Source organism: Nipponia nippon, unplaced genomic scaffold (genome assembly GCF_047370975.1).
Source record: "Nipponia nippon isolate SJK-2023a ecotype South Korea unplaced genomic scaffold, ASM4737097v1 scaffold_16, whole genome shotgun sequence".
NCBI classification, from domain to species: domain Eukaryota; kingdom Metazoa; phylum Chordata; class Aves; order Pelecaniformes; family Threskiornithidae; genus Nipponia; species Nipponia nippon.
Window position 1 is genome coordinate 6,562,375 of NW_028262332.1, and position 23,694 is coordinate 6,586,068.

Sequence of the window (23,694 nt, forward strand, 5' to 3'; positions counted from 1 at the left end):
GCAAGGTCTGGTTTGACAGCGTGTGAGCTCAAGGCATGTCATGGAGTGGACTTGCCTCACCAAGGGCTGTGCTGAGGGCTATGGGGGGCTGCGGAGCACGCAGGAGGGCTGGGCTGAGCAGGCAGGTTTAGCCTGTGGGGCAGGATCGCCCCTTCCGAGGTATTGAGCAGAAAGGACCTATTTTTCCCCTTGTATTAATGTGACTGTCACCCGGTTCTGTCTGCTGCCGTGGTTTTAATGCCTGTTCACCTTATCAGGGCACGGCGAGATCGTTTGGAGCCAGAGGGGAAGGGCAGGCACCCTCAGTGGTGGTAACTGCCTGGCCTCAGCCATGCTCAGTGCTGGCCTGAGGTCTCTCTGGGTGCTGCCGTGATCTGCAGAACATGTGTTGGCCACCAACTTCACTTCTGTGTTGCACGCTGGATCCCCCTCCCTTGTTCTGCATTGCAATGAGGAGATTCTTGGGTACATTTTTACGGTTCAAACTTATCACGGCTGGGCAAGAAAGCTGGGAATAGTCTAAAAAGATGTAGGCAGAATGGGAAGCAGACTGGGCCCTGTGTGTTTATAGATTCCTCCTGGTGTGGGAAGGCAGCCTATGATGATGTTTAACCCAGTCATTTGTGTTTGAAGCAGGCATGTTAAGTCCAGCCTTCCCTTCTAGGAGCCAGTGTGTGAATGAGAGACTTGCTTGTAGTTCATGGGGGGGATCAGGGATAATGAGTCCCTCCCTAACAGGCTTTGTGTCCACCTTTTGTTCCTTCGATTCAGTAGAAACTGCTGTCAAATGCTGCTCTTGCTTTCCACCGTTTGCATTTCACCTTTGAGTTTTGTCTTTGTTACCATCTCGCTCATTCCCAACCGTTCACAGAGCAGTTCTAGGGAAATAATGCATTAAAAATGAGCAAAACAAAAGGGGGCAAAAAAAACCCTTTTCTGCCAACGCCTTTGAGCTGTCAGCTATCTAGGAAACGCTGTATCAGGGCTGTGTCCGTGCCACAGATCCCTCTTGGACTTAATGTTTTCCATCTGCAGTCCCAGTCCAGGTGACAAACAAGAGACATGATCCTGACTGCTTGGGAAACGGCAGGGAACGTGTCTCACTCCCCTCGCGCTGAGGAGAGCAGAAGCCTGTGGCTTGAGGCACAGGTGGAGCATCCCCAGGGTTGCCTTGTTGATGAGGTTGCCTGTTCACGCGGGTTCGTTTGTAGATCAAACTGCTTATCTGTGCTTTTAAAGGCTCAGCCCCTTGTGGCCTCTGCTTGCATCTCTGCTCTGCTTTCTTCTCTTTTGCCGTACCTGCTGCTGATGTGCTTTTGTGCCGTCCCATCTTCCTCCCTGATCAAATGCTGGGGACGCCTTCCTTTGGCAAATGACCTCCTGGAATCCTTTCTGCTGAACGCGTATCCTCTCCACGACTTACTGGTATAGCAATACCAGTGGAAAAAAAAGAAAGTATGGTCTGCTCTGCTTTGAAAGAGACAGCTTAATGGTTTCCAGAGTAGCGTGTGTCGATACCAAACTGTCTGCTGGAGTGAGAGCTGGATCCTTTGGGGGCTGAGCCCCTTCTGAGACTTGCTGAGCTTGCTCTGCTCTTACTGAAAAATGGCATGGAGCTATCTGGGGTTTTGCTGGAGGCATCTGACAAGTTGTGATGGCTGAGCTGTTGTTCAGGACTCTGGTGTAGACGCTATGTCTGGCACAAGGTTGTATGACTGATAGGCTGTGACCTGCATTCCTCTCCTGGAGGGAGTGCTTGTCACATGGGGATCCGTGCAGCGACTGCTGGGGCTGCAGCCTGGAGCAGTTTTTCAAAGCTGTGACTTTGATCAGAGGAGCAGTGCAGCAAGGAAGAGGTTAATTTTGGCCACGTGTGGTGCAGACCTTCCCTTCAAACAGCCAGTTGCACTGGGAGAAACTGGCTGGCCTTGTGGCTCACTCTGGTTCCGGGAGGGAAGTGCGGGAAGAGGCAAATTCCCCAATTTTAGCAGCTCCCGCCTCTGACAGGGCCCGAGTAGCCCACAGGGGCAGGCTTGGTCCCCGCGGGCAGCTTTGGCTGCCATGGTGCCTTCTCAGCACCTCCTTCTGCCTGGCCCCTGCTCTTGAGAGATGCTGACAGGTCTCTGCTCTGTAGGAGGCTCGGTGGTTTGCCTTTGGGACCGGTGGCAGACTCAGGGTCAAGGGGATGCAAAATCAGCACAATGAGAAGACCAAGAAGAGGGGGGGGAAGCCGCCCTTGCTTTGATCGCTGGAAAGGTAAAGCAAAAATAGAGCTTAAAAACCCAGCCAGGCAAAACAAGGCTGCAGTGGTGCTGATGGTTGTGTTCCCGTAAGCTCTGCTCTTCCCCTCCTTCTCCCCCGCTGGGGTCAGCCCTGGATGCACAAGTTTCCTCTGCTGGACAATGGGAAGCTGCTTCTTTTAGTAACCCCCTTTTCAAAGGGCCTTAAGCCCAAAATGAGCCGCATCTCTTTAATTATTTATTGGCATGGCTGAGCCAGCAGCTGGGTCCTGCTCTCTCGTGTTCAGTGGGGCTGGGCTTTTTAATCCCTTTAAAGCAAGCGAGTGGGGAAGGGGAGGTTCGACTCTTGCGCTCCCCAAGGCCTGCGGGCAGATCTGGGGAGGGGGAAGGAGCCGGTCCTTGCCAGCCATTTATCCAGGCAGCACTGAGTGTTCGCTGAGAGGGGTTTGAAATACGGTAGCTGCTTGTAATGAGCTGCTGGTGCCGGCGGATAAATCACCAGCACGGTTTAATTATTTAATGCAACCCAGTGCTGGGGACGCTGTTGCTTAATTGGAGGGGAATGCAATAGCCAGGAAGGAGTAGAGCTGAGTCCAAACCTGGCCCGGTGCGGTGGGGAGGTGCCAGGTTTCTGCAGCGCTTTGGGCAGCAGGGAGCTGAAGCAGAGAGGGTCGCGCTGCCTCGGTCCACGCGAATCTGGGGCACTGGCCCGTTAGTGGCCACAGCTTGCAGCCTCACCAGGGCACCCAGAGCTTCTGGCCCCCCCGTGTCCCTTGGCACTTTTGTCTTTTGTGTTCCTGGTGTGCTCAGGTCTTGTCCTCTAGCCCAGCCTCTAGCCTGGCTCAGTGGCCAAGCGTCAAGGTCCTGTGGGGTGGGTGGATCCTCTGCCTGACCCCGCTTCCCGCTGGCTGATCCCACCATGTCCTTGGCTCCTGAGGAGCCGCTGTCTGCGGGAGGCTGTCTCTGCTATGGGACCCTTCCTCCTGGGAGTGGAGGGCACGGGGAGTGATCCGCAGCTGGTTCAGCAGCAGCACGGCCCTGCCATGCCTGTCTCTTCACACACCCCCTTCGAGTGGCACTTCAAGGGCTAGAAACTTGCTGGGCTCGGCTGTTTCCTCGTCTTCCCGGCAGGCAGCATGAAGAATTGAACCACAGCCCAGGAGACCAGCCGGCTTCACACGGTCGATGCCTCCAGCAAAGTCAAACCAGCCGCTGCTTCTTCTGTCCTTTGTCCCCTTGAAGAAGGAGTCCCCTCTCGAGACAGAGGAGCCTACATTGCCCGGGGCCTGGCCAGCTGCTGTGGCAGCTGACGGCTCTCCAGCTGCTTGGAGTCGGGTGAGGAGAATCCCAGAGCCTCTGGCAGGCTTGACCAGTTGTCAGCAGAGCCTCCTAAAACTGTTTGGAGCTGCTTAAAGTGCTGCCTACAGTGCTGCCTCTTGGTGCGTGGGGTGTAGCTGTTCCCCAGCTGTATGGACAAGGCAGGGAGGAGACTGTGTGCATTGGCCAGCCCTGGTCCTAACAGTACAGCTTGAGACATCGTGCTGTGTCGCCTGTTGCACCTTTCTTCTTTTCCTTGATGGCCACAGCAGTGCCTCCTCCAGTCACTCTCATACACCCTACCCAGGCTCCTCACTTTCTCCTTCCAGCACTAGGTGTAAGAAAGACGGCTCTGTTGTCTTGCAGCATTTGTCTTCCCATCAGCTTTGGGTTTGTATTGAGACATTTCTCTGAGAGCCAAGAGCTTCTCATGCTTGCTCTGATGAGACCACTGATGGGCAAACCAGGCTGCCTCTTCCCCTGGGTGGGTTGTATTTTGCCACGTGGATTGGGTATCCCTGGGCTGGAGCTGCTGTAGCAGTCTGGCTGGTATGAGTTTGAAGCAACAGGAATCAAGCTGAGAAGGCTGACTTGCAATTAGGCCCTGCTGCACTGGGTGCTGTACAAACGCTAATGCCATCACTGCTAATCCTGGCTCCTAAGAGACACTTCAGGACAAAGATTAGAGGCCTTGAGAAGGGCCTCTAAGATCACATCATCAGCCACTGGTGAGGATATATGGTAAGGGCTGTGCTGGATCCCATGGAGAACGCAGGACTCTCAAGATGCAGAGGCTGGGTTTTGTGTTAGAGATCCCTGAATTGTGTAGCACTTCCCTGCTTCTCAGTCCTGTATGCCCTACAGCTAGGAGCTTGCTGTAGCTCTTCTCCCAGAGGTTTTAGAGCATAGTGCTGCTACAGCTGATGAAAGACTGTGTGGGCGACTGGAGAGCCTGCCTCAGGCTGGGCTTTGTACTGGACTGATCTTCTGAGGGGAAGGATGGTTTTCCCAGCCCCTCTGCATTTTGGGGAGTGTTGGCGCATCCCATTTCTGCTTGCCACCCTTGGGAAGGATGGTGTGGGCTTTAATGACTCCAATCCAGGGCAGAGATGTTGGAGCCTGAGGGACTGCTCTGTTTTATGTCACCATGACCCCTCATCTTCTTTGTAGCCCATTGAAAAGCTGGTGGCTCTTCTGAACACCCTTGACAGATGGATCGATGAAACCCCGCCAGTGGATCAACCTTCTCGCTTTGGGAACAAAGCCTTCAGGACCTGGTATGCCAAACTAGATCAGGTGAGCATGTCTTTCACATGTGGTGTTACGTGCAGCTCCTACAGAAGGGCAGTGTGCCCAGCAGGGGTAGCAGAATGGTTCCGTCTTTGTGTGGCAGCCAAGCAGCCTACAGAGGAATTGCTCAGATAAGCTGTGAAGGATCCACCTCTTGAAATGCATTACTTACCCCTGATCTGGTGCTGTCTTCTTCTCTTAAGAGAACATATGGTCCATGTAAATGCTCTTGGCTGGGTCTCCAAGTCCTGGATGGTCCATGAGGGCCCTCCAAGCCCAAGGAACTCCTTTGCTTTGTAACTGCCCACTGTGTCTGCTAGCTGACGTGTGACACACAAAATCAGAGGAAGGCTATGAAACTGTTTGGCTTCCTTCAGCTCAGAGCACTTGCCCTGCACCGAGCTCTGAAGGTGGCATGGGCACAGTCCCAGCAGCAATGAGCTTGCAGCTGGTCTGCTGCTCTATTAATGCTTTTGTCCTGGAGATGACTCAGTGGGTGACTGGGTTGATGTACTTGGATGGTGAAGGAGAATTTGCTCCTGTCATGCTGGCTCTGGCCATTGTAGGAGTGCACCATTGCAGCTCCCACTCTGCACCAGCGTCTGAGCAGAGGGTGACTTGCTCCTGGGGACTGTGACAGATCTGCCCTCACTCAAGGGAGTCTTTTTTGTGTCTTTCAGGAAGCAGAAAAGTTGGTGGCAACAGTGATCCCCAAGCACTTGGCTGATGCTGCGCCAGAAGTGGCCGTGTACCTGAAGGAATCCGTGGGGAACTCCACCCGCATTGACTATGGCACAGGTACCTGGGCATGCGTGCTGGGTGAGACTTGACTTCCTTGGGTGGTGACCCTTTGGAGCCTGGTGCTGCATTTATTTAAATACATTATTGCCACTGTTTTTTAGTGCCAGCTTGATACAAACACCTTCCTTCTAGGGCCTCCTCACCCTACGTTCAGTGTGGGCTATGACTAAGAGAGCTGGGGCTGGGAGCAGGGCTGTGCTAAAGCTCTGACACCCTTTTCATGTCTCGCCCGAGAAAATGTGAACCAAGCTGTGCAAGCCATTCTGGGATAAGCTGTAGGAGCTGCTTTACTGCATACAGCAGTCCCGCATGGCTGATCTGCAATAGGCAATTTAGAGGGACAAAATATAATTACTTGAATCGGAACTAGAATGGGAACCAAGTCTGTGTTCAGTGGGAGGTGGCTTGAGGTCTGATGCTCCCTAGAAGTGACATCGCTGCTTACAGAGGGGCTTTGAAATCTGAATGTAGAAGCATTTTGCACCTGACACTGAATTGCAGGTTGGAGTAACTACACTGGCTTCAGTTAGACTTAAATCCAGAATCTTCTACGTGCTCTGCACCTCTGTCTGGAGGGCAGGTGGTGTGCTGAGGAGAGTGTCCCCACCAAAAGGCAGGAGAGCAAGACACTGTGGGTGCAAGGAAACACGACTTTGGACCTGGGGAGGGAGAAGAGGAGGACGTGGGTAAAAGGGTGAAGAGCTGGAGGCTGAGCAGTGCTTGCCAGGAGAGCTGCAGCTCGCCGGCACCAGGGGGAGATGTTGTCTTTGGAAAGGCACCCGCTGGCTGGGGTTTTGTCAGCTCAGGGAAGGAAATTCAGCCTTCCTCCCCTCCTGTGTGTCCCAAGCCAGTGGCCCATGTCCTAGCTCACAGTGGCTTGACCATAGGTGCACTTTGTTCCTACACTGGGAGTTGCACTTCTTCATAGTGTGGAGCTGCTGATCTTGTACCCCCCCTTATTCTGTGGTCCCTTCCACTAAAAGACAGTGCTCTGGTTTTGCTGGTTGTTTCTTTTCCTTGCTGTTAGCTGGAGGACCAAGCTGCAGAGGCTCAGCCTGAGATCCCAGTACCTTCTGGGACGGACTGTTCCCGGCAGCATCATGGGATCTGCATCCTTCCGACATGGATATTTTTGAAGCGGGAGGAAATCTCTTTACTTGCAGATGTAAGGTTCTCTTGCATCACCCGAGCAGACAACTCTGTGGTACTCCACTTCCCCTGCTGTACCCAGCTCCTGGGAAAGGCCCTGCCTTGCTCCTGGCACGCCCAGTGTTGGAGCTGCTTTTCCTCAAGAACTTTTCTTTTTCTCAGAGTTAATAATCAATATCTAGAAGGTATACTTTGAGTGGGTGCTGTGTGGGGATGAAATATTCTCAGCTCGTGTCATTAATAGGATGAGGTAGCACCTTAGGGACAGCTGGCTCGGGCTCTTCGCCCGGTGAATGTGACTGCTGTGATTTCTGAAGAGCCGTTGTGGTGCCCACAGAAAGGTTGTCCTGGGGACCAGAGACACCAGTGTAACATCTCTTTATGTCTTTTAACTCCAGGGCACGAAGCTGCATTTGCTGCCTTTCTTTGCTGCCTCTGCAAAATCGGTGTGCTCAGAGTGGATGACCAGATGGCCATCGTCTTTAAAGTATTTAACAGGTGAGGTCATTGAAGGAGAAGGGCTGGAAGCATTGGGCTGTTTGGGGGCAGATCCCTGGCAGTGTCCACTTCTAGCTGTGTGAGATGCGTGAGGTGTTACTGCCTGTTCTGTACACTAGACTCATCCTGTAGTCTGGGCTGATTGTGCCCCCTTTCTTCCACTCATCCGCACCCATTTGGTGAGAAATTGTAAGAGTTGTCTCCTCCTGGGGTGTGAGCTGGGCAAATCAAGGGCCTTCTACAAAGACGTGTACGTAATTAGAGAAGTGCTGAAGGGCTTGCTGGCCTAGGGAAAGGGGCTGAATGGGAAAACTGAAGACAAATTTAGACAACGTTAGGAGGCAGATGTACTATTTAATGGACTGTACAGTGACCCATTATAACTACCTCCAAAGGGGTGATAGCACTTTGTCTGTTAGAGGCTGAGTGTCTTTCTGGAAAGTTACTTTGGTTGAGCACAAATTATTGAGCTCTGCAGAGGTAAGTGGGTGAAGCTCTGTGCTTTCTGATAGACAGGAATATCTGATCAGAGGATCTAACATCTCTTCAGGCATTAAAAAAAAAAATCTATGAAACTGGCAGGCCTCCACTCCTCCGCTAGCTGTGTTTCCAGCCCAGGAGGTAGAGTTGGTAGTGATGAAACTGGTGGAATGGGTGTTTGGAGTCCAGAGATCTAATCCCGGCTGTATCACTGTTTGGTGGCATGGAAACAATTTCCTTCGATAGTACTTCCAGCTTTAATTTTCCACCTGAAAAGTGGAAGTAGAGGTTGCTATAAGGTGGAAAGCTTTCTGAGCTCTTTTGGAAGTTGTTGAAGGAGAGTGAAATATCAATGTTTTCAAATAACAGTGGGGGTGGGGAAAAATCTGCACCAATATAAGACACTGCAGATAAAGTAAACCTCTGCTACTTGCTTTCGTAGTGAATTTGGTGTAAAAAACCCTAATTTTAAAAAGTTGCTGCTATTTGCTACTATACCTATTGTCAGGCTGCTTTCTGTGGCAAAGGAACTGGATATATATTCTATGTACCGTGCTGTATGTGGGGGTCCTGCTTGTAAGTGATGAAGTTGCGTCCTTCTCCAAACTGTTTGTTCTTGTCCTCATGTAAGTCAATGAAGACAGACGGCCTTATCTTAACCCTTCCTTCTCTCTTTGGTCTCAGGTACCTCGAAGTGATGCGAAAACTTCAGAAGACCTACAGGATGGAACCTGCTGGCAGCCAGGGCGTGTGGGGCTTGGATGACTTCCAATTTCTACCTTTCATATGGGGCAGTTCCCAGCTGATAGGTACTAATAAAAATCTTCTCGTGTCCCAGCCTGCCCCCTGCCCCATCTGTCTAGGTTGCAAAGACGATGGGGCTTGGGACTGATTTTTAAGTTCAAATATGTCAAATTTGTGGATAATACAGCGGAAGAGTTTGCTTGGAGCTTGGATTTTCTTTTTTTTCTCAGCTTTCCAAATAAAGCTAGTTGCTTAGGCTGGGAGATGGAAGGCTTCCTCATACGGTACCTCTGTCTTTATTGCAATGACTACAAGCTTTTTAAAAGCAGAGCCTTGGTTTTGGTGCTAGAAAACACATTTTATGCCCTGGGGAATTTACCAGGTGCTCTCACTGCTGAGGCATTGGAGTGGGAGATGAGATGGAAAGGAGCAGCTCTGTGCTGACTTCTGAAGAGCTCTGATGGGAGGATCCTGTTTCTTCTGGAAGAGGGGCAGGACAAGACCTGGTTGAACTTGGTCTCAGAAAGGGGGTGCCATACAGGTTACTTCCTATTGTCTCTTACTCTTTTTAGACCATCCAAATCTGGAGCCTCGACACTTTGTTGACGAGAAGGTGGTAAACGAAAACCATAAGGACTTCATGTTCCTGGAGTGCATCCTCTTCATTACAGAGGTGAGGACTGGAAGGTTTGTCCCACAGCGAAGTTCTCTTGACATTAGGTATTGGCTCTGGCTGTGGTTTTCTCTTCCTCCTTTGCTTGTTTGTTTGCTCTCGTGGAACTGTGCGGGTGAACCATTGTTGCATGTCTGAGGTGGTCTCCTTGACTGAGTTGAGACAGGGATGTTGAGATGAAGGTATAATTAAGCTAGATGGGCTGTGGATTGCAGTTGAAGGGAGCTGTAACAAGAGCAAACAAATAACTTTGGATCATCACTTGGATCAGTCAGTGGGAACTTGGATGGAGAAGTCTGGTGCCTGCAAGTATGCTAGGAAGATGAAGTAGGACCTGCAAAACAACTGGGCTTGCCAAGATAACCTCCCTTCCCTCCAGCCGTTGGGTGCTGCCTGGCAAGCCCTGGGCCTCCCCTTGCTTAGGGCAGGCTCCCAAACCTCCATGCAGCTTGGTCTCCTCCAGATGCTACCAAAAGAGTTGCCCATTAAATGCTCCTTATTTGCAAACGATCCAGAGCAGAGATGGTGCTGAGGTTCACCCAGCTGGCAATGCCATCAGGATCATGTTTCTGCTCGAGCACCCTATGGCCCTTGGGTGAGGGACTGATGATACTCCGTGCGTTGCCAACCGTGGGTGGTGTTTCTCAATGAGGGAGCTCAAGGTTTTCTGTCTTCAGACAGGGGACTGCAGTGGATGACCTGGCCGTGTTTCTGCCGTCCCCCTCGCTGCACGGTCTGGGCAGGGAGAGCAAGAACCCCATGCTCTGTGTGGTGAGGGATTTCTTGTCTCTGGCAAGAGAGAGTTGATGGGATTAATTTTGAAGGACAGAGTGTGGTTCTTCCCCTTTGTTCTGTTCACTTTTCCCCCTTCCTCACCTCTCTAATTTAGTGACTAGATGAGAAGGGAGGTTATAGAATATGAACTTAGCCTTTCATGTAGGAAATTTTCATAGGAGCCTCTGGCCCAAACCCCAGGAGGTGCTGTGTCAAGTCCTGCTGAATCTAGTAGGGTTTGTTGATACTTAGCACCTCACAGGGTTTAACTCTTAATGCAGAGATAAATTATGGCACAGGTAGTAAAGAGGCGCCGGTGGAAGAGATCAAGATGAGGACAGGAAAGCAGGAGCCAAGATGCTCTAAGATTTAGTTTAATTTGGGCCTCTGTAATATTCAGACAGTGCACTAACCTGGTAAAAACATAAAAACATGCATCTCTTGACAGATGTGTAGAAAATTCTGCAGCGCACAGATGACACGTGAAGTTTAAAATACAAAGCACCATACTGCTTCTTCAGGTCACTCTGCTTTTGCCTGCAGAAAGTTAGCTTTTTAGTAGGCTTGTAAAATAAGTGATTTCACTTCTTTTTCCACACATCAGTTGAGAATCGTGGAATTCCATGTTTCTGCTCCGTTCCTCAGTGCCACCTGGTGGCAGGGAGCCCTCCTCTCGGGCCCTGCTGGCGTGAGCCGCTAAGGGATGGCAACAGCCTGGATTATCAAATGCATGGTATTTTCAATCCATCTTCATGCAGGCACCGTTTCCTTTTTGTAAAGATTTTGCTTTTAAAATTTGTTTTTTCTCTCCCAAATGCCTGGGAAGGCTGTTACTGCCACTAGGGGGGGCTGAAGCAGCCTCGGGTGCCCTCCAAATGCTTTCTCTCCAAAATCAACAACAAAACAAAATAGCAGGGAAAAAGATAGAAGGGATTAAAGACTTTAATAAATGAACGATATTATTTTTTTCTGAGCTCATCAAATGGAAACAGCTCTTCTTTAAAGGTGTTAAACACATAGCAAACACCACAACAGTTCCCGTAGCGGGTCTGGTACGTCTTACCGACATGAGAGCAGGTTTTGTTTCAGCAAGCTACAACCGAGGTAGGTTGTTTTCTTTCAAATGAGAGAATATTCTCTTGAGCAGATATTTTTCTCAGTCCCTGGGTGATGTTTCAGGGATATGAATATACGCTGCCGTGGTGTTTGCCACGTGTATATTTAAACCTCAGGCTCTTAAAGTAGCAGCGAGGTGATGTCCATGCTGAACCCACCGAGGCATCCTCCTTATGGCAGCACCACCCTGCACGGCGCACAGGCACGGCAGGGAGCCTTGTATGAGCTGGCCTGTTGTTGGGAAGTCTACAGGGTGGTTTTGGACCGGAACGTGTGGTTCTTGAGTAGAGTGAGGTTTACAGAGCCAGCTGGGACTTGATGTTTTTCCCCTGCTGCTGCCCTGCCTGCCAAAGTGTCCCGCAGGGTGCGTGTGGTACCCGTAGGTGCGAGGATGAGGAGGGTTTGGGAGCATCTCTGCGGTGCCTGCCACGCTAGGGGCTGTGGACGGCAGCGATGGCAGGGCTGTGTGTGTTTGTGCAGAAGAGGGGTGCCGGCTGTGCCCCGGCTGTTGCGGTGGATCAGTGCGATCGCCCAGATGCTCCTCCAAGGGCCCAGGGCAGGCAGCAGGAATTTCAGCTTCAATCTGGCTTCTAAATTTGGAGGTTTGGGAAGGGAGGGCTCGGGTTTCTGCTGGAAGGGAAGGAGCTGACAGGAAAGCACGGCCTCAGCCGTCCCCCTCCCCCCGGCACTGACAGAGGAACCATTTACAAAAGGCCGATTCTCTTGGGAACCGAGAGGCAGGAACGCCGCGTCTGTGAGTAATTTCCTGCTCAATATGGCTGCTCTGACTCACTCCGTTCCCCTGGGGTCACTGCGGGACTGCAGCGCACTCGCTGCCTCTCACTCTCCCCCCCAGCTCTCCCTCTTCGCCCTTTGTGGCTGGAAGGAGATGATTTTTTTTTTGTTGTTCCCCCCTTGTCCCCTTTATTTTTCCCTCACCAGTTTGAAACCGTAGCCAAGCCATCTCTCGCTGGGCGCCCTGGGTGAGGAGGGCTGCGGTGGTGGCCGTGCCGGGTGCTTGCACAGCCCCAGGTGTGAGCACGGGGCCGGCCAGCCACGCTCGCCTCCTCCGCGCTCCCCAGCGTGCTCGCTCCGGTTTGGGAAGGGGGGAGAAGCAAAGCGCGGTGGTGGTGGGTCATGCAAGCTGTGCCCCTGCGAAGGGCGGCGATGCTGGAGGAAGGTTTGGGGGCAAAACGCATCCAGGCAAGTCTCCCATACGGGGGGGATGCTTTGAGCGAACAGCCTGGCGCTGAGCTCCCCGGCAGCCTTTAACTCGGGTGCCTGCCGGTGCCAAATCCTCGCGCTTAATAACGCGCCGGCTCTGTCGGCTAACGTCGTGCTTTGTGTATCTGTGCGTTTCATCTTGTATCCGCAAGGAAAGCATGCACGGCAGAGGGGAGCGGGAACGGCTGAGCGGCTCATCCGTCATCCCTCAGCTCACGAGAATCGCCGAGGGGAAGCGGGGATGCGTCTGTGCTCTCCCAGCAGCGGGCAAAACTACAGACCCGCTGACCCCGGGGCTGGAGCACCGGGGTCAGCGGGTTTGAAACGTGTTGTCCTCCAAGCAGTGGGGTTTTTTGGGTTTCCCCCCACCCTTTCCCTCTCTCTTTCTTTCTCTGCTGCAGGCTGGTGCCACACAGACCATGCAGAAGGGCAGCAGCAATTTCCCAAAGCAGATTGATCGGCCGTGCTTGCTTTTACAGTAGGCAGAGAGATGGTTTTGGAGGCTCTTTTCCCACCCTCGCTCCAGGCCTGTGCGTGCATGGAGGGAAGGGCTTAGTTGTTCGAGCCCCGAGTTGAGAACAAGAGTCCAAGAGATTCCTCTCTCCCCACGCTCCTTTTTAGCGTGAGCTTCGGCCTTGTGGTTTCTGATGTCATGGGAACTTCGCTCAGTCAGAGTGGCTGCGTTGTATTTCTTTTTCTCCCCGAGGGTCTGTTTTTGTTCATGGAGGAGAAGGAGAGACAACTACCCAGGGAATCTACGTGCAACTGTCCTTGATTGCAGCTTTCCCCCCTGCCCTCCCTCCTCCAAACCCCTTGCCCTGGGAGGAGAAACACTGGAGTATAAAAAAAACATAAAATAAAAAAAATTAAAGCATCTGCTGCAAGCTAGCGACTCGCAGCTCTGGAGCTGGTTTGGAGAGCGGGACTGGAGCGTGCCCCTCTGCTCCTGCCTCCCCCCAGAGCCTCTGCTAGAGGCAGGTGTGGAGTGGGCTGCGGACACCGGAGCTGCTGCCAACCTGCGCTGCCCTCTGTATTCAGGGAAGGCAGCGGCGGTTGTCGCTGCTGCTTGTTGTTGATCTGAATGGGGAATGAGTCATTTTCTTGGAAAGCCCAGCAGTGCTGCACTGGGAGGTTTCTGGGTAGAATAGGAACAGCGTTGAGCCAAGCTCTACTGGCGGGGAGAACGGGACTTACGTGGGGCTTTTTTAATGCAGTCATTAAAAGGGAGGTGTGTGGAGGGAGGTCTGATTAGGAAAGCGTGGCAGGAAAAGGTTTAATTTTATCAGGAAAGGGGGGAGCTGGATTGCTACGGTTTCATGTGATGTGGCCGCAGCGGGAGGGAGCTCGGAGGGAGGGAGGGAAGGCACGGTGAGGTGGCTAGTGTGTGGGTCACAGGGCTTGGTGGGAATGTTTGCTTGGAGAGAGTGTGAGCGTGAGTCACTGCTGGTGCACGAGCTTCCTGGCTGGCCCGGCTCCCTCAGCCCTGCTCTCGGGTCTCTTTCAGATGAAGACTGGCCCCTTTGCCGAGCACTCCAACCAGCTCTGGAACATCAGCGCCGTGCCCTCCTGGTCCAAGGTCAACCAGGGCCTCATCCGTATGTACAAGGCAGAGGTGAGCACCATGGGCAGGGGGAGGCTGCTTGGCCACGCGCCTCCTCCCTTCCACTTCACTGTGGGTCAGCTCTTCTCTTCTGCTGCTCCTTGGATGGGGACCCCGTGCTGGATGTCGTTTGGGAGCCCTGGGCAGTTCAGGTGCTGCTGGCTAGAAGGAGGCTCTTGCCTGTCTAGTGTTTGCCCCAAAGCCAATCCCAAAATGTCCATTCCTTGCAGACATGACTTTTGCCATTTCTTGTCTTCCCATAGTGCCAGTTGCAGGTCTCCAAATTAGGGCCGATGTCTTGACCTGCTCGTCCTTCTGGTCCCCGCACTGCTATTTTACCAGCTGGAGGAGACTTGGTTTAAATTATCATCCTATGTTTCAAGAGCCCCAGAGCAGGCTGAATGCTTCCTACTGATATCCCCTCGGTACGAGTGCTGTCTGTCCAGTGTGCCCACCCGGCGAGGCCACAGCTACTCCCTGGCTTGGCAGCCCTCCACCCACCGGGGCTCTGCTGGCGCTGCCCCGGCAGGCTTTCCTGGCGAACCCTGACCTGGGGAACCAGGCAGTTTTGGCTCTCCCTTATCTCTCCTTCCTGCTCAAGCTAACCCTGAGCTTGAGGAAGCAGGACAGGAACTGCCACATCTGGGCCTCCAGAGGGAACAACCGACAGGCGGCATCTCTTGCTGGGAAGGATGGGACCGTGCCGGCTCTGCAGGCAGTCACTGTTGGAGGAGCAGGGATGGCGGAGCAGGGATGGTGCAGCTCCCTGGTGCACCCGGGGAGACTGGCGGGGCTTGAAGGAGTTAATCCTATACCCTGTGGTCTCTGCCATGCTCCTGTTGCTGGGACATGTGGCAGAGGCTCGCTCCGCTCAGGCCCAGCGCACAAAGGGGTTAACTGTGCCGAACTCGGCTGGTTCCCTCCCCCAGCCTTTCCTCTGCACTGCACATCCTGTGTTTAGGTTCCAGGCCACATACCTCTCTAATCTGCGAGGTGTCACTCCCAGGCCCGCTGGCTCCTTCCGCCCCCAGCTCAGCTTTCCTCCCAGCCTCCAAAGAGGAGAAGCGGGGCCGGGGGTCGACCCTCTCTGCTGGCTGCTCCTTGGAGGGGTGCCCCTGGGCTGCCCCTTCTGGACTGTCCCCGCTCCCAGCTCCGTCATGGGGGCTGGAGATGCTGCCTGCTGGGAAACCCTGAGCTGGAGGCTCTGGTGTGAGAGCTGGGGGGGGCTGGAGGGAAGACCCCGGTGCTGGGAGCGCTGTTAAAGTGAAATATGGGTCCCCTAAAACCTAGAGCCTGAGCGTGATCTGCTGCTGCCTTAAGAGCCTTGGTCCTTCCTTTCCTTTGGACCAGTTCCTTCTCACACTGTTTGGGTACTCCCCTGGCATCCTACCTGCCCCGTGCTGTTCAGGTGCTCCTGCCTGATGCCCCACATGCCCTGTGGTTGCTCTCGCCTCATGCACCACGTACATGGCTGGAGGAGCTTGGCAGCGACGTGCCCGTGGTGCGGTGTGCGTGTCCATGGATGTCATGGGGCCGCTGTGGGCTGGCAGATCTACCTGGCCTGCTGGGGACAGCGCAGCCCGGCGATCCTCTAGAGACTGGGAGATTCTTTGGCTCTTTTAGGGGCACCTAAGACATGGTCTTTCCTGGAGGCCTTGGTCTATTTTGAATAGCAGATGACATTCTGTGTGGAAATGCCAGATCCAGTACTGGTGGGTTGCTGGCAATATCTAGAGATGTAGCTGTGTCAGGGGGGAGAATGCAAAAGCTGCTAGGAAGAGTAAAGACACAAATTTAGGCTAAGGTGTAGAAAACATTGAGTCAACCAAAGTGCTTTAAATTTAGTTTTTTTCCTCAAAGGACATTTGTAGATCTTAAAGCACTATTCCTAAGCACGTAGTCCCCGTGCAGCAGTGTCCTCTCCTGGCACTGCACGGTGCCTGTGTTCACCTGGATGGGTGGAGGAGAGGGGGAACTCCTGCTCAGGAGTCCTCACCGGTTCTTTATATCTGCTGTGGGGAGTCTCCCACCCCGCTGCTGGCTCCTGCCTGGCTTGGGAGATGAGAGGAGCATGGACATGTCAGTGTGGCCGGACAGAGCTTTCAGTTACGGTGTGCTTGGCCGTGCAGCTTTTACCAACATTTGCAACTAGAGGATCTCTTTGACTGATTTTCTGGGAAGGACACAATGTTCAGGAATCGCTGAGGCTTCATCCTTTGAAAACTGAACCCTTCTGGGTGTTTCAGGCTAGGCACCCACCGTCACCGTTGAAGATCTTGTCTGTCTGCTGCTGGCTCCTGGAACAAGTTTTTGCTTGATGTTCCCAGATGTGTTGCCTTCACCCTTGTGGTCTTTCTCCAATTAGCCACTGCCAACATTAGCAGAAGATAAATGAGCCAACAGCCCCCACGTGCTGACATGGGTCTTTGTCCAGCTCAAGGCAGGCAGCTTCTGTGGCAGAGCTCAGGGGGTGTGGTAGTAGAGAGAGGGAAGGTTTGGGGTTGTGTTGCTTTCTGTCTGACTGGCTACGGTGAGAGCAAGATTTCCTTTTTTTTTTTTTTCCCCCCTCCCTTCTCCCTGCCCCTCCGATCACCCGCTGCAATTAGATCAGGTGAAATCAGAGACTTGGATGGAGACTCCGGCTCCTTAACACGTCTGGGGTGGCTGAGAAGTGCTCGGTGCCGGGCAGCGCTGTCCGTGAGCGGGTTTTGAGTGGAGGCAGCAGCAGGGTGAAGGGCTCACTTGCTAGAAGCAGACCAGGAGAGATCAAATGCTCACTCACAACCTGCTCTCACTTGGCAGGAGCGGAGCAGTCCGCAGACCTGGTTTATTTAAAACCACTCTGGATGCTTTGTCTCTGCTCTGTCCCCTCTATGGGAGGGGATGACTGTAACCAGCTGACAGAAAGCTCAGGTGCGTCCTTGTGGCTGGGAACTCTAGTGTGGATCCAGGCGCTCCAGGGTGCTTGCTGCAGGGCCCATGGATGGGCAGTGGACTGAAGACAATGTGTCTTCAGCTCTGGGTGTTTGTGAAATCTCAAATGTGTCTATTTATAATATAAATATAATGGGTGAAGATGTGTTTGCTTCGAAGTACGAGGGCTTTTCTTATTCTCTTCATCAAAGGCGAGTGAAGAAGTCGACAGAATAGAGTGTGGTTAAAGCAGCAGCCTTGATGTTTTTCCCTTGAGCCTGCTTTTGAGTCTCCTGACCTTTCCTTCTCTGCTGCAGTCAGTCGGGAAATACTTTCCATTGTAACTAATCTAGTCCCAGTTCCATCTTTAAAGGTTGGACCCAAAGCATGTTTCTACTCCCTAGTTGAGTCCCGAGCCGGTCTTCAGCATGATCAAGATGATGGCAAGAAGAAAATAAGCCTGTCCCCTCCATTGAGCTAGTGTAGGCTAAGTTTCACCCACAAATGCTGCAAGGAGGGTCCTGTCTCTTGGCACCTCTAATAATCCAGTAAATTTGTGCTAGTCCTAGTTTCTCTGCTTGTCTCTTCTTGGGCTGGCAATGTGTTTAGTGGAATGGATACCCATTCTTCCTACTGGTGGTAAAGTCTCCTCGTTCAGAGCCCAAACCAGTCTGGTCTTCCGTGGGACTCCTTGGAGCTAGTTGGGATGACCTTTCTAGCTGTCAACATCTTCAACATTCATTTCTCTTGGTTCTTCCCTCGCGTCACTGCTGTCCAGCACTGCTTCCTCTGAGGGTTTGTCTAAGTGGTTGTGCTGGGAGATGGCAGCAGCTCTGAGCATCCCACACATTAGGAAGCTCTGAAAGTGATATGCCCTGATGGTCACAGGACTTCTTTCTCCTTGGTGCCTTGGCATGGAGGCTTGTGATTTTCTGCGTGGCTAATATTCCCCAGGAGCGGATACAGCCGTGCTCTACTTTCACCACCTCCAAACTTGCTTTGGCTCCAGAGTACTTGCGAGCAGTCCAGTTGTGCTGGAACCAGTTGTCTGACCTCTGGCTCCAAAGGGATTACCATAGGCCTGGGCTTCTGAGCACAAATCCTGCTTGCCCATGATGACAGCATGCGGGCAGGCTGCCTGCCTCTGCCTGCGCCCTGCCTTGGGGTGAAGAGCTGTCTGCAGCACACCGCTTCCTTCCCATCCCCAGAGCTGGGATCTCCCCTGCTGCAGCGGGTTCAGCTCAACCCCGTGGAGGGCACAGGACTCCTTCCTATGGAAGGGAGAGTCGTAACTGCGGCATGGCTCTTGCCTCCCTTTGGTAGGAAGGAACTGTGCTTTGAAAAAATGCCCGGAGGAACGAGCCGTGCATCTTGGCCCCAAGATCTGCCTGGGAGGCTGCTGGTCGCAGGCAGGAGCCGGTGTGGCATTGACACCCTCCTGCTGCTGGGTCTGCAGCTTGTGGGGAGCTGGGCACCTGCCTAGTGCAGCATCCCCTCCACCCTGGCTCTGAGCGGATGCTGTTTGTGCCAAGGAATTGCTGGGACTTGGTGGACTCCTGTTAGTTGGTAGCTGCTGCGCTTTGGTTGTATCTACTTCACATATCCTGAAGGATAAGAATCCCAGCAGCAGACCCACGCCTCACCCGGGTACAGGGGAAATACTCTCCTCCCAAGACACAGGGCACTTGTGTTTCTTTTCTCCTCTTCATATTGTGCTGCCTAGGGAGGGAAGAACTTGCCCCTCTGCCTGTAGCGAGGAGGTGGCCACCATCTCACTAGCTGTGTCCCCGAGCGCCCTGGTAGATGAGTCCCCATTGCAGCACGGTGAGGTGATCTACAGCCCTTGTGTAGCGCAACCACTCACAGCTAACGCGGCTGATGTTAGCGTAGATGTGGCTGCTGGGTTGGTGTACACGTACTGCTGAGGTGCGTCTGGAGGTGAGTCTCCTCCGTGCTCTCTGTGAGTTTTGGGCAGCCTGAGTCTGCAATGACTCAAAAAACCAGAGGTCTGAGTGGCTCTGCCAGGCAAGTGCTGGCAACCTTTGACGTGGTTATTGACCACAGTCACTGGCCTTCCCGCCCTGGCATGATGGTGAGCAGAAGGGGCTGTGCCCTCGCAGCCTGGCTCTCCCTGCGCGGAGCCCAGTCTTAGCTGGACGAAGCAGCTCTGAGCCGAGCTGCCTCATAGCGGACATGTGTGACTGATCTGTGATCCATGCTCCTTCTAGCCTTACTCTGCAATGGGGGGTGGGAATTTCAGGGGCAAAGGGTTGTTGGGAATAGGGTCGTGTCTTAAACTATGGCAGCAAAATCACTGGCGCTTGTCTATCAAAGACCTGAGCATCCAGAATGCAGTTTGGGTAGCGCCTTGCGGCTGCAGGAGCTTGAACCCAGGGTGCGGGCACCATCCTGGGGAGGGAGAGCCTCTTCCCCGCGGAGTTTCTGCAGTTCTCAGAGGGTTTGTAGGGTGAAGCTCAAAGAGATCAGCTCAAGCAATAAGAGATAGCGAGAGAGAAAGCTGCTGACATAGACATGCCTCTTCTGCTCATGCTCCAGGCCTGAATTTCAGCAAGCGAAAGGCTCTGGCTGAAGGGAAGGGGATGGGGTTATGAAGTGTTACTGGGCTGAGGAGCCAGATGGGAATGTGGGGGGGAGACATGGAACTGATCCCTCTGCCTGCAGCTGAGCCGAGTGGCCCCAAGCTCGCTGCCTCCTGACCCCGCAGGCAGGATGTACCTCTGGCTGCGTGCGTAAGGTGGAAACATCTCCTGAATTCACCCCTCTTTATCTCCCCTCCTGCAGTGCCTGGAGAAGTTTCCTGTGATCCAGCACTTTAAGTTCGGCAGCCTGCTCCCCATCCAGCCTGTGACGTCCTAAGGAGGCCGCGGGAGGAGTCGGGGCAGCGGAGGCGTAGCACGACGCTCTTCCTCCTCCCCTCACCCCCTCCTCATCACCTTGCCCGTTACACACAGCCCATTCATTCCTGCGCATCCTCATCGGCAACCACAGACCCAAAGCACTCGCCGGCCTTGCACGGGAGACGGGACCCGGAGCGGCTCCTCCTGCACGTCCCCAGCACGGGGATGTCTCGCCAGCGACCAAGCCGGGGCTGTGCTTCTCCGCTCCGCTGCGTCCACGGGCAGCGTGACTGCTGTGTACGGCTCTGGGCATATGAATGGGGTTTGAGTAGGGGCTGCCTCGCAGCAAAGGCCCTCTGCTTCCCTTCCCAGGAGGAAGGGGGTGTGGAGGGGAGGAAGGCACGTGTGTACGTGTTGGGCAGTGGTAACTGCAATTTCCCTTTTGAATTTCATTGAAGTTTCCTGTTGCTATTTGGTTTGGGAAACCACTGTGAGGGGTGAGGTGTGAGCCTGCACGTGCCTGTAGGCAGCCACCTCTGCTTGCACAGTGGGGTCTGAAATGGGTAGAGGAAGTTGTAGGGAAGGTCTGTGGGTTGCTGGAAGCCCAGGGTGCCATCCCTCCCTTATTCTGGGTAAGGAAAACCCCCTCCCTCCTCCCTCCATGTCTTCTGCAATGTTCCCTGGGTCTTCCTTTCCCACCACCACCTCTTCTCTCGGGTAAAGCTGGGAACCTTCTGGGCTGCGGGGGTCTGAGCTGGCTCTGGAGCCAGAGGCAAGGTCCCTGGAGGGACCCGGCTCTGTGGGAACAGCTATGCAAAGACACTGCTTGAGCGGCGCTTGCTCAGGCTCCCTCTTAACGGGCACAAAACCTCACATGTTCGCGCACATTCATCGCTGGGTCCAACCTGCCCTCTGCACTCCCCGTTTCCTCCTCCGATCTTTGCCGCCCCAGGGCTGGGCTGGCCTCAGTGGCACAAGGTGACCGTGGTTGCTACTGCTTGGTCATAAATTGTAGCGACAGCCCCAAAGCAAAGGGATTTCCCCATGAAGCAGTATGTTCCCCAGCTCTTTTAGGGGGCCATCCCTGGAGCAAAGGCAGCGTGGGGGGGGGGCAAGCATGCAGCTTTACCTGCATTTATATACCTGCACTGGAAACAAAAAGCATAAATAGCCCAGGACAGTGGGTTATACCTGGAGAAAGCTCTTTCCCTTTGTCATTCCCTGCTGGTGTTGCTGTGCTGGACCTCGGGCAGAGGGACCACGCTGCCAGTGCCACCAGCAGCAGTGTCTCCAAGGCAGGCAAATGGACGGGGACGTGGTCCGGATCATACCAGCAGCATTGCTAGGAGGGCAGAAACGGCTGGTGCTGGGTTTGAGGTGAGCTGTCGTGTCCGCAGGTCTTGACCAAGGTTGGCTACAACTTTGCAGCTGGAGAGGGGATGTTTCTTCTTGGGGTTCCCAGGTGGGGTGTAGGGGGCTCAGGGCTCTGAGCTGGTGTTTGCTGGGGGTCGGGGGCAGCAGGGATCCTTTCTCTGGCACTCCCGCAGAGCACGGAGGGGGCGGTGGGGCTGCCCTCAGCCAGGCTGCTCAGCTTTTGCTGCTGCACTGCTTTACTGTTGGGGGAGAAAAAAAGCCTGCTTGTGAATTTTTTTTTTTTTTTTTTTACATTTTTCTTTTTGCCAGACCTACTCGCTCCTTCTTGTAAAGGTTCTTGCAGGCGCTCAGGGGAGGGAGAACAAGAAAAGAGTAAATTAAGAGGCAGTGAAATGCAGGTGTCCGCAGAGCCAAAGCAGAGCTTTCTGGCACTGCTACTGTCCTGTCTGCTCCTGGCTCAGCCCTGGGCAGGAGGGGGCAAGGATCTTTTGGCCTGCCTGAAACAACTATAAACTTGCGTTTTAAATGAAAATGGAAAACTGGAGTTAAGTCTTGTTTTATTCCTAAATGGGACGTGTGTTTTGTCTTGGATTTCCAAATGGATCCACTCCTGGAGCAGTGCTGGAGATCTCTGTGCTTGCTGGGACTTGATGTGTCCATCTCTGGTGGAGCAGTTTAGCAGCCAGCGCCTGGAGCGGAGACCCCAGGTGTCTTCACCTGTGCCTCCTCGCGTTGCTGCATGGCTTTTGGCAAGCGTCACCATGCTTTAAATGGCTGTGCATCATCTGGCTGGCAATGGCTGAGCTAAAGCCCGTGGTTTCCCAAAGCTGCCCAAGGGTCAGGAACGCATCTCTCCTGGTCATCTTATGGAAATGGGGCTTCCATGCAAAAGGATGGGTGGAAATGTTGACATCCATGCATGGGAGGGACACCAAGAATGTGAAATACAGCACCAAAAAAAAAGGATGGGGAGGTGATTCCTTCCCCTGCAGCTGCAGCCACTGCTCCCTGGGGACAGTGTCCCTGGGCTTTGGATCTGCTGAGGAGGTGGGAGGAGGCTCACCTAGAGCTATGTTTCTTGCTTGCCTGAGTCTGCACATCTGTCCTGCTAGGATTTTTGGACTTCAAGCAGCTAATTCTTGTTTGAATCTTATCAGCCCGCTTGGGATGTGTCCCTGTCGTGTGGCAGTCAGCTGCTTGCCTTCCTCTGACTCCCACCAGCATCCATCACTGGATCTCGGGGCTCTGCTCCTCTCCCGCTGGGTCCACACACGTAGCAGCACCCAGGGCTGCTCGGCGTCCGAAGCAGCGCTCCCCCACCTCCTCCCACATTGTGTGCTGAAGTCTCGGTGTTTTGCACCGGTGACCATGTTGGTCTCTCTTGGACTGGGGTTTGCTCCCTCTTTGGGAGCAGAGCCAGCGAAGCCGATGGCCGGAGCCTTCGGCACAGGGAAGAGGCTTTGTGGACGCACTTGCCGTGTTGGTGGTTGATCTTTTGCTTGCATCAAAATTGACTCGTTATTTAACTGCATGAAGCAAGTATATCCAGTCTGTCTTTGTGTCCTTCCTAGGTGGCTTTCTGTGGTATAGTGTGTTTTAGTTATTTATTTCACTTCTTTGCTATGTCCACCCCCCTCTCTCCCAGCTTGGATTTGGCAGGTAGGTGATGTGTGAAGCCTGTTCCCAGGCCTGCAAATACCTCTTGAAGATCAGAGATTCTCACAGCCAAAGGGTGTTAGAGCCTTGTTTCTGAGGCAGGGTGAGAACTGGAACCTTTTTCTTCAGCTGTTTTTCGTGTCCTGCTGTAGGGGCTGACTCAGGACTTCCAGTATCAGTTTAGCTCAGCAGCTTTGTTGGATTTATATAGAAAATTATACCTGGACCTTCTCACGAGCAGCTGGAGCTAGCATAGATGCGCTTAGCAAATGCTAGTTTTCTTGTCACTGGGTTATATCTTCTCCGTCAACGCTGGCCAACTGTGTGAGTGCATGTTGCTAAAAGTGGCAGCAGCGTGGAGGGATGGATGGTGAGCAGAAATGTCATCTTGGATCGCAGATGTTTTCTTTGAAGGCACTTGAATTCATCTTGAACGTGTCCCTTGGTGAACATGACGCGCAGCGAAGGGGAAGCAGACGTAGTGTGGGTTTCTCACCATCTTCCCGCTCAGCCCACTGACCAAGCCCGTTTTTTTAAATTCAGTTTTTAGAACTGGATCCTTCAGGGTTGCAATACGTAGGCCAGTTCGTGTTTCTGTTTAACAGCTGTTGCCTTTACACGGGGTGCGTTTCGCAAATCGCCGTCGACCTTCCCCTGTCTCTTTCTTCGTAGCTCTCCTTTATAAATGATCGTTCATGGCAGCCGGTAATAAATGAAGTAAGAGTTAAGAGAAGCAGCCTCGTGCAGTGATAGTGGTAAAAGAATAAAAAATAGAACTGTTTCATGCTATTGTTGCTGTATTAACTTGTCCCTGGTGTGCAGCTCAGTTCCATTACATAGTGCTGGGTTCCTGCTATTAAATAAACAAAGAAGTCCCCACTGCAGGGCCAGCATTTGTTGAGCAGCAAAATCTGAGCTGGCAGTTTCCAGGACAAAGACGTACTTCGTACCCCAAGGAACTGCTGTTGATCCACACAAGAGCCCTGG

The 23,694-nt window shown here is 53.2% G+C and overlaps 1 protein-coding gene across 3 annotated transcripts in view; it reads left to right on the forward strand.

The window, feature by feature from the left end:
• PTPA (protein phosphatase 2 phosphatase activator) overlaps window positions 1-23,493 on the forward strand; it is a 28,215-nt gene extending 4,722 nt beyond the window's left edge. For 2 of the 3 annotated variants that reach the window (XM_087753072.1, XM_087753074.1), the window contains 7 exons: window positions 4,728-4,853; window positions 5,528-5,645; window positions 7,196-7,295; window positions 8,460-8,584; window positions 9,092-9,192; window positions 13,811-13,918; window positions 19,622-23,493. In XM_087753072.1, the coding sequence (XP_087609198.1) occupies window positions 4,728-4,853; window positions 5,528-5,645; window positions 7,196-7,295; window positions 8,460-8,584; window positions 9,092-9,192; window positions 13,811-13,918; window positions 19,622-19,696 (753 nt within the window). In that variant the 3' untranslated portion in view covers window positions 19,697-23,493. Of the gene's footprint in view, window positions 1-2,262; window positions 3,576-4,727; window positions 4,854-5,527; window positions 5,646-7,195; window positions 7,296-8,459; window positions 8,585-9,091; window positions 9,193-13,810; window positions 13,919-19,621 lie in introns of those variants that run through there. The other variant, XM_087753073.1, reaches the window with a different exon arrangement.
• Window positions 23,494-23,694: the final 201 nt, after the last annotated feature.